This window comes from Salvelinus fontinalis, chromosome 19 (genome assembly GCF_029448725.1).
Source record: "Salvelinus fontinalis isolate EN_2023a chromosome 19, ASM2944872v1, whole genome shotgun sequence".
Classification (NCBI taxonomy): domain Eukaryota; kingdom Metazoa; phylum Chordata; class Actinopteri; order Salmoniformes; family Salmonidae; genus Salvelinus; species Salvelinus fontinalis.
Window position 1 is genome coordinate 30,398,196 of NC_074683.1, and position 14,415 is coordinate 30,412,610.

Genomic DNA, 14,415 nt, shown 5'->3' on the forward strand with positions numbered 1-14,415 from the left:
GTGTCATGCCAAGAGTAAAGCATCCTGAGACCATTCATGTGTGGGGTTGCTTCTCAGCCAAGGGAGTGGGCTCACTCACAATTTTGCCTAAGAACACAGCCATGAATAAAGAATGGTACCAACACATCCTCCGAGAGCAACTTCTCCCAACCATCCAGGAACAGTTTGGTGACGAACAATGCCTTTTCCAGCATGATGGAGCACCTTGCCATAAGGCAAAAGTGATAACTAAGTGGCTCGGGGAACAAAACATCGATATTTTGGGTCCATAGCCAGGAAACTCCCCAGACCTTAATCCCATTGAGAACTTGTGGTCAATCCTCAAGAGGCAGGTAGACAAACAAAACCCCACAAATTCTGACCAACTCCAAGCATTGATTATGCAAGAATGGGCTGCCATCAGTCAGGATGTGGCCCAGAAGTTAATTGACAGCCTGCCAGGGTGGATTGCAGCGGTCTTGAAAAAGAAGGGTCAACACTGCAAATATTGACTCTTTGCATCAACTTCATTTAATTGTCAGTAAAAGCCGTTGACACTTATGAAATGCTTGTAATTATACTTCAGTATTCCATAGTAACATCTGACAAAAATATCTAAAGACACTCAGACTTTGTGAAAATGTATATTTGTGTCATTCTCAAAACTTTTGGCCACGACTGTATACACTTCTTCACATAGTTGTACATACCATTTTCCTTCCAAATGATATATGGTCTATATACAGCACGTATTTATATTCTGGATTCTGACACAGGCTCACTCTAATACAGGGGTGGGCAAACCTTTTCGCTCGAGGGCCACATCGGAATTTTGAAATTCAACAGAGGGACGCATTTTTTGGGGGGACCAATTGTTTGTTCAAATCAATTTGCAGGAGCTGCACGAGTGGTGCAGCGATCTAAGGCACTTGAAGCGTCACTACAGACCCGGGTTTGATCCCAGGTTGTGTCACAGCTGGCCGTGACTGGGAGACCCATGAGGCGGCGCACAATTGGCCCAGAGTCGTCTGGGTTAGGAGAGGGTTTGGCAAGCCGAGATTTCCTTGTCCCGCGCTCTAGCGACTCCTGTGCGGGCCGGGCGTATGCATGCGAACACGGTCGCCAGGTGTACGGTGTTCCCTCCGACACATTGGTGCAGCTGGCTTCTGGGTTAAGCGGGCATTGTGTCAAGAAGCAGTACAGCTTGGCTGGGTCATGTTTCAGACTTTAAGGATGTGTTATGTTAGCTGTTGATTTCAAAGTTTCAAACATCATACACTACTGTAACTTTCTATACAGCTTGGGAGCTGCAAACCTCATACACTACGGTAACTTTCGATACGCTACAACCTGCAAGGTGCACGTCAGTCTTGGAACCAACAAACCATGACCTTATTCTGATAAGACGCTATCAGGAGATTCATTGAAAATAATACAGTGAGGGTAGATATGAGGTGTGAAATGATAGCTCTATAGCTGTGACTGTCTGACACACATACGGAACCTATTTAGGTCAGGGATCAAGAGGATAACAGTGCAAGCAAAGTGAGTGATGCGGTACACAGACACACACACACACACACACACACGCACACACACACCCTCTATCCCTCTTATGGATGGTTCATTTGCCAGTCTTCTCTATGCTACACGCTGTGTGGTCCCACTGTCATACCAGACAGAGCTCTCTTTCTCTCTCTCTGCAGCGAGGCGATCGATATAGAGGTGCTGCTTTAGCCCCTCGCCCCCCTTCACTGCCTCCCAATCACCTCTCAGCTGCTCTCCACTTCTCCAATCAAATGCCACTTGCCAATGTTAGTGCTGCCGTGTCACTCCAGCCACTGCAGGGGCTGTGCTGGTCTCTGCTGTTCTCATTTAACAGGCTATGTTCTGCAGATATCAAATACTGTTTTCAATCTGCCAGTCTTCACAGTGTGTCTGTGTGTCTGTAGACAAAGCAGTCAGAGACTTTCTTTTTCTTTCTTTCCCTGATAAGGTGACCACTTTGTTTTTCTTCCTCTCTTTTTGCATCATCCTGTCTTTCCCAGAACACCCACTCCCAATGACCCACTACCCCTGACACATTGTTTGCATCCCAAATGGCACCCTATTCCCTATACTGTGCACTACATTTGGCCAGGGCCCATAGTGCACTACTTTTGACAAAAGCCCTATGTAGGGAATATGGTGCCATTTATATGGACAGGGAATTGATCCTATAAATAAGACATTTTAGCACAGAGACAAGTATGGCTTGGTGCAGCAGCTGCTGACCTATCATGGGAAAATAGTATGCTGGGGAGGGTTGAGGTGGATGGGGCTGGGGAGGGTGGAGGATGAGGTGGATGGGGCTGGGGCTGGGGAGGTTTGAGGGGGCTGGGGAGGGGGAGGTTTGAAGTGGATGGGGCTGGGGAGGTTTGAGGGGACTGGGGAGGGTTAAGATGGATGGGGTGAGGGAGGGTTGAGGTGGATGGGGCTAGGGAAAGGGAGGATGAGGTGGATGGGGACAGGTTGAGGGGGATGGAGCTGGGGACAGGTTGAGGGGGCTGGAGACAGGTTGAGGGGGCTGGGGACAGGTTGAGGAGGAGGGGGATGGGGACAGGTAGAGGTGGATGGGGTAGAGGACAGGTTGAGGGGGATGGAGCTGGGGACAGGTTGAGGGGGCTGGAGACAGGTTGAGGGGGAGGGGGATGGGGACAGGTTGAGGTGGATTGGGTAGAGGACAGGTTGAGGAGGATGGAGCTGGGGACAGGTTGAGGGGGCTGGAGACAGGTTGAGGGGGAGGGGGATGGGGACAGGTTGAGGAGGAGGGGGATGGGGACAGGTTGAGGGGGGTGGGGCAGAGGACAGATTGAGGTAGGTGGATGGGGCAAAGGACAGGTTGAAGGGGATGGAGCTGGGGACAGGTTGAGGGGGATTGGGACAGGTTGGGGGGATGGGGAGGGGACAGGTTGAGTGGGATGGGGCTAGGTTGAGTGGGATGGGGCTAGGTTGAGTGGGATGGGGCTAGGTTGAGTGGGATGGGGCTAGGTTGAGTGGGATGGAGCTGGGGACAGGTTGAGGGGGATGGGGACAGGTTGAAGGGGATGGGAACAGGTTGAGGGGATTGGGCTGGGTAGAGGACCTTGCAGCAGCATCTAGGGGCTGGGGATAAGGATGGGGGGGCTGGGGTTTGGGATGGATGGATGGGACTGGGCAAGTGGCTGTAGCTGAAACTTAGTACTGGGTGGAGTGCTTGAACCCTTCCTCCCTTCAGACACCCAGCCCAGTGCTGGACCAGACAGTGTCCTGAAGCACGTAGCTAAGTGTCTCTGTGTCACTGTACGCAATTAGCATCGCTTTAATTAAGAACAAGGTCCCACCCTGCGTTAATCACTCATATCTAATTGGTCCGTTAATGGAGGGTGGCCATTAAGTCGTTACGCAGAAAACCCCTCTGAAGGTTAATACTTCACCTGAGAACACATCAGCTTTCTGATTACAGACAATCTTTCTGACCTGGGAAAGTCACTGTTGTGAACTCCTGGTACTTTTCCTGGGCTACAAAATGGAAAATAACGTTGCAGATAAAGTTTGGAATGACACAATTTCATGTGTACAGAATCTAAAGACCTGTATCACTATACTGAGAGCTTTGCCGTTTCTAAAAGGATATATTTGGGTGTTTTTGTTTTTCGGTGCCCCCATACTACACAACGGGGATAAGGAAGTGATTTGCTGTCTGGGGTAAGTTTATCAAACTCATGGAAAATCACGAAAAAGGTTTCTAGACATTTCTATAACATGTAATTTACATAAAGAGAGGTTTGTTTGTATAAAATGTCTCCTTTAATTCTGCTGCCTCCAGACAGTGTAGTGTAACCGCTGGGCATTTCAGAGTAGGAATGCTAATCTAGGATCAGTTTTGCCTTTTAATTAATAATGTATCCTAGATCAAAACTCCTACTCTTAGATGCTTTATGAATATGGGTCCAGTCCGGGTGGTGGTTGGTTATGCCTCCAGACAGACAAACAGTGTACCAACTGGAACTTCCATTGTGTCTTTTGATGCTGTCTGTGGTTACCCCTGAATGAATTCGCATTGCAATGCCATCATGTTGTGCTAAACCCACAGTGTCATGATAACTGTCTTAAAAGGCTTAGTAACAAGAGAGAATAACAGAAAAACAAATAAGGGAATGTGCCAGGAACCTGAAGCCTTGGCTTCCACAGTGTACAAAATGTCGGCATGACAACGGCAAGCATTTCCTGGTTATTGACACAGTAGTAACAACACGCATAATTAAGCTGAGCACGGCACAAATCAGGCCTGTACAGGTGCAGCTAGCACTGAGCATATTTCAGTTAATTAACCACACACACACAAAACGCAATGATTTCTTCTTTGACACTCAAATAGCTTACAGAATGATTTGCGTTCAAGTTCTCAAATTGATGTGAGCATTAACGTGATCTCAAGAACCATTGTACCTTTACTAGAATGTTTAGAAATGGCCTCTAGACCTCTTCTGCACGTTCTGGTCTCGTCTTGTTGACTCTCACATCTGGCCATCTCTATGTTGCTCCTCTTTTTCCCACCTGAGTGGGAAAGCTTCAGGTAGATTGATGTGAACCGCAGCACACTTTCATTGGCAGTCTTCGGCTTGGAAGTCAGACACTGATTTGAAGCCTACTTTATTTACCTGCTACCTACCGGAGACGTGTGTGTGTGTGTGTGTGTGTGTGTGTGTGTGTGTGTGTGTGTGTGTGTGTGTGTGTGTGTGTGTGTGTGTGTGTGTGTGTGTGTGTGTGTGTGTGTATGACTCATTGGCCTCCATCTGTGATGTAGTCAGCCTCTCATACTGATTCTGCAACAGTAGGCCCTGGGTCTAGTTCAGGGGAGAACACCGTAGCAAAACTTTTTTGCTCTTCGTATTGGACAAGTTGAGGTAGTGTCTCTCTGTTTCACTCTGTTTTCGCTCTACTGAACACGACCATGGTCATGACGTCTGTCCTCTCTTCTCCGTCTCTATCTGTCAGAGCAGGCATTTGTCTGTGATGAAACATCATGCTGACATCACCCGCTGTTTCCATTGACTCCGATTCCACTTTCAGAATACAGGGCTTCAATTTACCTTGGGTTTGATTGACAGGTTTCCACGGTCTTCAGACACTCTGAGCCTGCTGTCTGTCTACCCTAGGTCCTCTGAGCCGTGTATGGCATATTGAACATGGAATAATAACGGAATCTCTCTCTCCTCTAATTCTTTCTTCCCCCTCTCTCTCGCTCTCTTTCTCTCTCGATCTCAATCTCTCTATTGTCTTCAGGGACCATTATGCTCTGTTGATTTTTAAAATTGCATTTAACATTTTATTTAAATAGGCAAGTCAGTTAAGAACAAATTCTTATTTACAATGACGACCTACCAAAAGGCAAAAGGCCTCCTGCTGGGACGGGGGCTGGGATGAAAAATAAAAAAATCTAGGAGAAAACGCACATCACGACAAGAGAGACAACACTACATTAGAGAGTCCTAAGACAACAACATAACAAGGCAGAAACACATGACAACACAGCATGGTAGCAGCACAACATGGCAGCAGCACGACATGGTAGCAGCACAAAACATGGTACAAACATTGGGCACAGACAACAGCACAAAGGGCAAGAAGGTAGAGACAACAATACATCACACAAACCAACCACAACTGTCAGTAAGAGTGTCCATGATTGAGTATTTGAATGAAGAGACTGGGATAAAACTATCCAGTTTGAGTGTTTGTTGCAGCTCGTTCCAGTCGCTAGCTGCAGCGAACTGAAAAGACGAGCGATCCAGGGATGTGTGCTTTGGGGACCTTTAACAGAATGTGACTTGCAGAACGGGTGTTGTATGTGGAGGATGAGGGCTGCAGTAGATATCTCAGATAGGGGGGAGTGAGGCCTAAGTGGGTTTTATAAATAAGCATCAACCAGTGGGTCTTCCGATGGGTATACAGAGATGACCAGTTTACAGAGGAGTATAGAGTGCAGTGATGTGTCCTATAAGGAGCATTGGTGGCAAATCTGATGGCCGAATGGTAAAGAACATCTAGCCACTCGAGAGCACCCTCACCTGCCGATCTATAAATGATGTCTCCATAATCTAACATGGGTAGGATGGTCATCTGAATCAGGGTTAGTTTTGCAGCTGGGGTGAAAGAGGAGTGATTATGATAGAAACCAAGTCTATCAGCTAAAGTTAAATTATTCAAATTCTCCCCCTCTCTCTCTACAGGTGGATGCTGGCTGGATTGGGTTCTGGTCCGTCGTGGGCGGCTGTGTATTTGGAGTGGCCATGGCCAGGTAAGCAACAGAAACAGCAGATCATTTTCATTGTGGTTTAACATTGTAGTGTGACTTTACTGTCTGCCTCCAACATGCTATCGTAATGTGATAATGTTGGACTGCTATTGTTATAGACTGTCAGAATATGATGGCCTGAGAAGATGCAAAATATGCGATGTCCTAAAAGGCTCACGGTGGTATTATGGCTTATGATCCACAGGCTTAATTCAAATTCCTCAAAAGTCTCCTGTTGAAATCATTGAAGGATTTACGTGAATGTCTAAGTTGAGTATGCTTATCTCAATTGTGAATCAGGCCTCTAGATACTGTCTACAGTAGGCCTCGTCCAGTCTGAATCTAGCCTCTAGATGCTGTCTACAGTAGGGCTCGTCCAGTCTGAATCTAGCCTCTAGATACTGTCTAAAGTAGGCCTCATCCTGTCTGAATCTGGCCCCTAGATGCTGTCTACAGTAGGCCTCGTCCAGTCTGAATCTGGCCCCTAGATGTTGTCTACAGTAGGCCATGTCTAGTCTGAATCTGGCCCCTAGATGCTGTCTAAAGTAGGCCTCGTCCAGTCTGAATCTGGCCCCTAGATGCTGTTTACAGTAGGCCTCGTCCAGTCTGAATCTGGCCCCTAGCTGTTGTCTACAGTATGCCATGTCTAGTCTGAATCTGGCCCCTAGATGCTGTCTAAAGTAGGCCTCGTCCAGTCTGAATCTGGCCCCTAGATGCTGTCTACAGTAGGCCTCGTCCAGTCTAAATCTGACCCCTGGATGTTGTCTACAGTAGGCCTCGTCCAGTCTGAATCTAGCCCCTAGATGTTGTCTACAATAGGCCTCGTCCAGTCTGAATCTGGCCCCTAGATGCTGTCTACAGTAGGCCTCGTCCAGTCTGAATCTAGCCTCTAGATGCTGTCTAAAGTAGGCCTCGTCCTGTCTGAATCTGGCCCCTAGATGCTGTCTACAGTAGGCCTCGTCCAGTCTGAATCTTGCCCCTAGATGTTGTCAACAGTAGGCCTCGTCCAGTCTGATTTTGGATAAAAGAGGCTGTACTACAGTAGGCCTAGTACAGTCTGAATCAGGCCCCTAGATGCTGTCTACAGTAGGCCTCGTCCAGTCTGAATCTAGCCTCTAGATGCTGTCTACAGTAGGCCTCGTCCAGTCTGAATCTAGCCTCTAGATGCTGTTTACAGTAGGCCTCGTCCAGTCTGAATCTAGCCTCTAGATACTGTCTAAAGTAGGCCTCGTCCTGTCTGAATCTGGCCCCTAGATGCTGTCTACAGTAGGCCTCGTCCAGTCTGAATCTGGATAAAAGAGGCTGTACTACAGTAGGCCTAGTACAGTCTGAATCAGGCCCCTAGATGCTGTCTACAGTAGGCCTCGTCCAGTCTGAATCTGGCCCCTAGATGCTGTTTACAGTAGGCCTCGTCCAGTCTGAATCTGGCCCCTAGATGCTGTTTACAGTAGGCCTCGTCCAGTCTGAATCAGGCCCCTAGATGTTGTCTACAGTAGGCCTCGTCCAGTCTGAATCTGGCCCCTAGATGTTGTCTACAGTAGGCCTCGTCCAGTCTGAATCTGGCCCCTAGATGCTGTCTACAGTAGGCCTCGTCCAGTCTGAATCTGGCCCCTAGATGCTGTTTACAGTAGGCCTCGTCCAGTCTGAATCTGGCCCCTAGATGCTGTTTACAGTAGGCCTCGTCCAGTCTGAATCTGGCCCCTAGATGCTGTCTACAGTAGGCCTCGTCCAGTCTGAATCTGGCCCCTAGATGCTGTCTACAGTAGGCCCACTCTTGTCTGCAGTTAGGCTGTGCTTGTACTGTGCCAGACTACAAACAGCTAGCTGTGTCCAGCGGAGTGTGAGGAGAAATCCTCCTAGTAATAGGCTTGTCTCATAAATTCAGCCCTAAATGATCTCCCTGGACCTGGTGAGCCGTCAAATTAGAGGATAATCATACACTCGTTTAGTATCGTCAGATTAAGTATGCATGAAAATATATGGACCATGTTTGGTCGTAATAGCTTTGGCTCTGCCTCCAAGGCCTGTCAACAAGATTAGCAACTAGAAACCATTGCTAAGCATGTTCACAGGAATATGTTCACATGAATTTGTTTACAAGAATATGTTCACCGGAATAAACGGGTGTACTACTCTGTCCCTGGACTCTCTCTGCTTTTTTGCAGTCCAGTCTGGTTCTCTCACCTTCTTGTAACATTTCGGTTTAGTGATATCAATAATGAAAAATGCTTCCCCAGGTTGTTTTTAAGAGGCAGAGGATGTGAGGATTTTTTTTTTTTGGAGGGGTGGAGGTAGGAGTCTCAGTCTGTATCCCAAATGCCTATGAGTCCTGGTCAAAACTTGTGCACTACATAGGGGAAAGGGTGCAATTTGGGATGTACACTCAAACACCTTAGCTCCACTCTTTTCCTCCACCGCTCTCTCTCTGTCTCTGTCTCTCTCTCAATCTCAATGTATTAAGTGCATGGTTGTGATAGACGGAGGGAGGTGAATGAGTGAATGGTAATGCAGTAGGTCATGTCCGTGTAGCTGGTGGATAGAGCCACACACCCTAGGCCCCAAACTGTGGACTATGCAGAAGGAAGGGATCAGTCGTCTAGCTGAAAGATATATATTCATCGCCCGGCCCAATCAGCACTTCCAGGCAGGGCCAACGTCTCACTGCGCTGTAATTAGGAAAATTAGACCATGACTCTACACTATTGATTCATGGAAGTATTCTGTTCTTGGTATAGGCTGGAGTGGACTGGAGTGGATCTACACATCTTCATTTGATCACCCTGTTGCAGGAAATGTAAAACTTGTAGTGTATTTGAGGTTTTAACATTTTCTGAAGTTTGTAATTCCAACTTTGAATGAAAAAAATTATCAGCCCCTACAAAAATGTTCATTCATTAATTATTTTCCTGCTGTTGCAAACTTACTCAAATATGTTATTTGTTTGGTATAGAACCAGGTTTAATGAGGTTTGGGTAAGGTTTGCTTCTGTTTGCAACCTCTGGTTACATATGCAACAGAAAGTTGAAACAGAGTTCTAGATTTGCATTGTAGGAGAGAAACAAAAACGGAACATACAGTGGGGCAAAAAAGTATTTAGTCAGCCACCAATTGTGCAAGTTCTCCCACTCAAAAAGATGAGAGAGGCCTGTAATTTTCATCATAGGTACACTTCAACTATGACAGACAAAATGAGAAAAAAAATTCCAGAAAATCACATTGTAGGATTTTTAATGAATTTATTTGCAAATTATGGTGGAAAATAAGTATTTGGTCAATAACAAAAGTTTATCTCAGTACTTTGTTATATACCCTTTGTTGGCAATGACAGAGGTCAAACGTTTTCTGTAAGTCTTCACATAGGTTTTCACACACTGTTGCTGGTATTTTGGCCCATTCCTCCATGCAGATCTCCTCTAGAGCAGTGATGTTTTGGGGCTGTTGCTGGGCAACACGGACTTTCAACTCCCTCCAAAGATTTTCTATGGGGTTGAGATCTGGAGACTGGCAAGGCCACACCAGGACCTTGAAATGCTTCATACGAAGCCACTCCTTCGTTGCCCGGGCGGTGTGTTTGGGATCATTGTCATGCTGAAAGACCCAGCCACGTTTCATCTTCAATGCCCTTGCTGATAGAAGGAGGTTTTCACTCAAAATCTCACGATACATGGCCCCATTCATTCTTTCCTTTACACGGATCAGTCGTCTTGGTCCCATTGCAGAAAAACAGCCCCAAAGCATGATGTTTCCACCCCTATGCTTCACAGTAGGTATGGTGTTCTTTGGATGCAACTCAGCATTCTTTGTCCTCCAAACACGACGAGTTGAGTTTTTACCAAAAAGTTCTATTTTGGTTTCATCTGACCATATGACATTGTCCCAATCTTCTTCTGGATCATCCAAATGCTCTCTAGCAAACTTCAGACGGGCCTGGACATGTACTGGCTTAAGCACGGGGACACGTCTGGCACTGCAGGATTTGAGTCCCTGGCGGCGTAGTGTGTTACTGATGGTAGGCTCTGTTACTTTGGTCCCAGCTCTCTGCAGGTCATTCACTAAAATCCTGTGTGGTTCTGGGATTTTTGCTCACCGTTCTTGTGATCATTTTGACCCCACGGGGTGAGATCTTGCGTGGAGCCCCAGATCGAGGGAGATTATCAGTGGTCTTGTATGTCTTCCATTTCCTAATAATTGCTCCCACAGTTGATTTCTTCAAACCAAGCTGCTTACCTATTGCAGATTCAGTCTTCCCAGCCTGGTGCAGGTCTACAATTTTGTTTCTGGTGTCCTTTGACAGCTCTTTGGTCTTGGCCATAGTGGAGTTTGGAGTGTGACTGTTTGAGGTTGTGGACAGGTGTCTTTTATACTGATAACAAGTTCAAACAGGTGCCATTAATACAGGTAACGAGTGGAGGACAGAGGAGCCTCTTAAAGAAGAAGTTACAGGTCTGTGAGAGCCAGAAATCTTGCTTGTTTGTAGGTGACCAAATACTTATTTTCCTCCATAATTTGCAAATAAATTCATTAAAAATCCTACAATGTGATTTTCTGGAATTCTTTTCTCATTTGGTCTGTCATAGTTGAAGTGTACCTATGATGAAAATTACAGGCCTCTCTCATCTTTTTAAGTGGGAGAACTTGCACAATTGGTGGCTGACAATACTTTTTTGCCCCCCTGTAAGGGGAGAACTAACTCATTAATGAGTCTCTGTCACGCAGTTGATTGGCTTCCTCCTCACGTCTGGCTAAATTGGCCATCTGTTGAGGGTTAGCTATGGGAGGTTGTGTGTGTGTGTGTGTGTGTGTGTGTGTGTGTGTGTGTGTGTGTGTGTGTGTGTGTGTGTGTGTGTGTGTGTGTGTGTGTGCGCGTTGCCGTAATTGGTGATGAGTGTTGCTATGATGGGTGATGTGTTTGGGAAGCGCAGTAACAGATTCCCCGGTTACCTAGCGCTGGATCCTTGCTGACACCATTAATGATCATTTGCCTACTGGTTTTCTGTTGATGGAACTGCTGAGTTACATTACAGAGCACACATTAACACACACACACACACACCCTCCTGTGCCTGAACGCCTCACCTTACGTCACACAAACATCAGAGAGCAGCTTGCAATGAGAAGAGGGTGGGGTCTTATGGCTTGGGGGTAGAAGCTGTTAAGAAGCCTTCTCTGCGCTACGGATCCCGTTAGCGGGATCACTTTCCTAAACAACCGCTGAATTGCAGGGCGCAAAATATTGCTAAAATATTTATAATCATGCAATCACAAGTGAAATATACCAAAACACAGCTTAGCTTGTTGTTAATCCACCTATCGTGTCAGATTTTGAAAATATGCTTTGCAGTGAAAGCAATCCAAGCTTTTGTGAGTGTATCAATCAATGCTAGAACAGCTAGCCCCAAATTAGCATGGTCACGAAAGTCAGAAAAGCAATACAATTAATCGCTTAACTTTGATAATCTTCGGATGTTGGCACTCACGAGACTCCCAGTTACACAATAAATGTTATTTTTGTTCAATAAATATTACTTTTATAACAAATAAACGCCATTTGGGTTGCGCGTTATGTTCAGAAAACCGTATCCGTAATGTTCGTAGAAACATGTCAAATGTTTTTTATAATCAAGCCTCAGGTTGTTTTTTACAAACATAATCGATAATATTTCAACCGGACCGTAACCTATTCAATAAAAAAGAGAAAGAAAATGGAGAGCTACCCCTCTCGCGCGCAGGAACTAATCAAAGAACACCTGACTCGTTTTGAAAAATCTCGCTCATTTTTCAAAATAAAAGCCTGAAACTATGTCTAAAGCCTGGTCACAGCCTGAGGAAGCCATTGGAAAAGGAATCTGGTTGATACCCCTTTAAATGGAAGAAAGACGGGCAAGGAAACACAGATTTCCCTCTTTTTTTTTTTATCACTTCCGGGTTAGATTTCCTCAGGTTTTTGCCTGCAGAATCAGTTTTGATATACTCACAGACAATATTTTGACAGTTTTGGAAACTGTGGAGTGTTTTCTATCCTAATCTGTAAATGATATGCACATTCTACGATCTGGACCTGAGAAATAGTCCGTTTACCTTGGGAACGTTATTTTTTTTTTAAAGTAAAAAATCTGACCCCTAGCGTCAAGAGGTTTTAAGAAGCCTTTTGAACCTCGACTTGGCGCTCCGGTACCGCTAGCCATGCGGTAGCAGAGAGAACAGTCGATTACTAGGGTGGCTGGTGTCTTAGACAATTTTTAGGGCCTTCCTCTGACACCCCCTGGTATAGAGGTCCTGGATGGCAAGATGCTAGTGCCTTGCGGTCAGAAGCCGAGTTGTTGCCATACCAGGCAGTGATGCAACCCGTCAGGATGCTGTCCTTGGTGCAGCTGTAGAACCTTCTGAGGACCCATGCCAAATCTTTTCAGACTCCTGAGGGGGAATATGTTTCACGACTGTCCTGGTGTGCTTGGACCATGTTAGTTTGTTGGTGATGTGGACGCCAAGGAACTTGAAGCTAGTCCTGCTCCACTACAGCTCCGTCGATTTGAATGGGGACTGCTCGGTCCTCCTTTTCCTGTAGTCCACAATCATCTCCTTTGTCTTGGACACGTTGAGGGAGAGGTTATTGTCCTTGCACCACATGGTCAGGTCTCTGACCTCCCTATGGCTTGTCTCGTTGTTGTCGGTGATCAGGCCTACCGCTGTTATGTCATCAGCAAACTTAATGTTGGTGTTGGAGTCGTGCCTGGTACTAAGTAGTTTGCTTCATAGGATGCGCTTTGTGATAGCCAAACAAACACTCCCCAACACACACGCACACACACACACACATGCTCCCAAATAAAAGGGGGAGAGAGAGAGAAATGTCTTTGTTCTTTTGAAATTTTTGTTTGTAATGTTTACTGTAAATTTTTTATTGTTTATTTCACTTTTGTTTATTAACTATTTCACTTGCTCTGGGAATGTTAACATACAGTTGAAGTCGGAAGTTTACATACACAGGTTGGAGTCATTAAAACTCATTTTTCAACCACCACTCCGCAAATTTCTTGTTAGCAAACTATAGTTTTGGCAAGTCGGTTAGGACATCTACTATGTGCATGACACAAGTCATTTTTCCAACAATTGTTTACAGACAGATTATTTCACTTGTAATTCACTGTATCACAATTCCAGTGGGTCAGAATTGTACATACACTAAGTTGACTGTGCCTTTTAAACAGCTTGGAAAATTCCAGAAAATTATGTCATGGCTTTAGAATCTTCTGATAGGCAAATTGACATAATTTGAGTCAATTGGAGGTGTACCTGTGGATGTATTTCAAGGCCTATCTTCAAACTCAATGCTTCTTTGCTTGACATCATAGGAAAATCAAAAGATATCAGCCAAGACCTTGTAGACTTCCACAAGTCTGGTTCATCCTTGGGAGCAATTTCCAAATGCCTGAAGGTACCACGTTCATCTGTACAAACAATAGTGCGCAAGTAAAAACACCATGGGACCACGCATCCGTCATACCGCTCAGGAAGAAGACGCGTTCTGTCTCCTTGAGATTAACATACTTTGGTGCGAAAAGTGCAAATCAATCCCAGAACAACAGCAAAGGACCTTGTGAAGATGCTGGAGGAAACATGTACAAAAATATCTATATCCACAGTAAAACGAGTCCTATATCGACATAACCCAAAAGGAAGCAACATCTCAATGCATCAGTCAGGAAGTTAAAGCTTAGTCGCAAATGGGTCTTCCAAGTGGACAATGACCCCAAGCATACTTCCAAAGTTGTGGCAAAATGGCAGGACAATAAAGTAAAGGTATTGGAGTGGCCATCACAAAGCCCTGACCTCAATCCTATAGAAAATTTGTGGGCAGAACTGAAAAAGCGTGTGCGAGCAAGGAGACCTACAAACCTGACTCAGTTAAACCAGCTCTGTCAGGAGGACTGGGCCAACATTCACCCAACTTATTGTGGGAAGCCTGTGGAAGGCTACCCAAAACGTTTGACCCAAGTTAAACAATTTAAAGGCAATGCTACCAAATACTAATTGAGTGTACGTAAACTTCTGACCCACTGGGAATGTGATGAAAGAAATTAAAGCTGAAATAAATCATTCTCTGTACTATTATTCTG

At 45.6% G+C, this 14,415-nt stretch overlaps 1 protein-coding gene across 1 annotated transcript in view; it reads left to right on the forward strand.

Annotated features, from left to right (window-relative positions):
- The window catches only part of slc49a4 (solute carrier family 49 member 4), an 80,414-nt gene that overhangs the window by 38,873 nt on the left and 27,126 nt on the right, over positions 1 to 14,415 (forward strand). Inside the window, exon 6 of the mRNA XM_055871267.1 lies at positions 6,234 to 6,301. Coding sequence (XP_055727242.1) covers positions 6,234 to 6,301 — 68 coding nt within the window. The remainder of the gene's footprint in view (positions 1 to 6,233; positions 6,302 to 14,415) is intronic.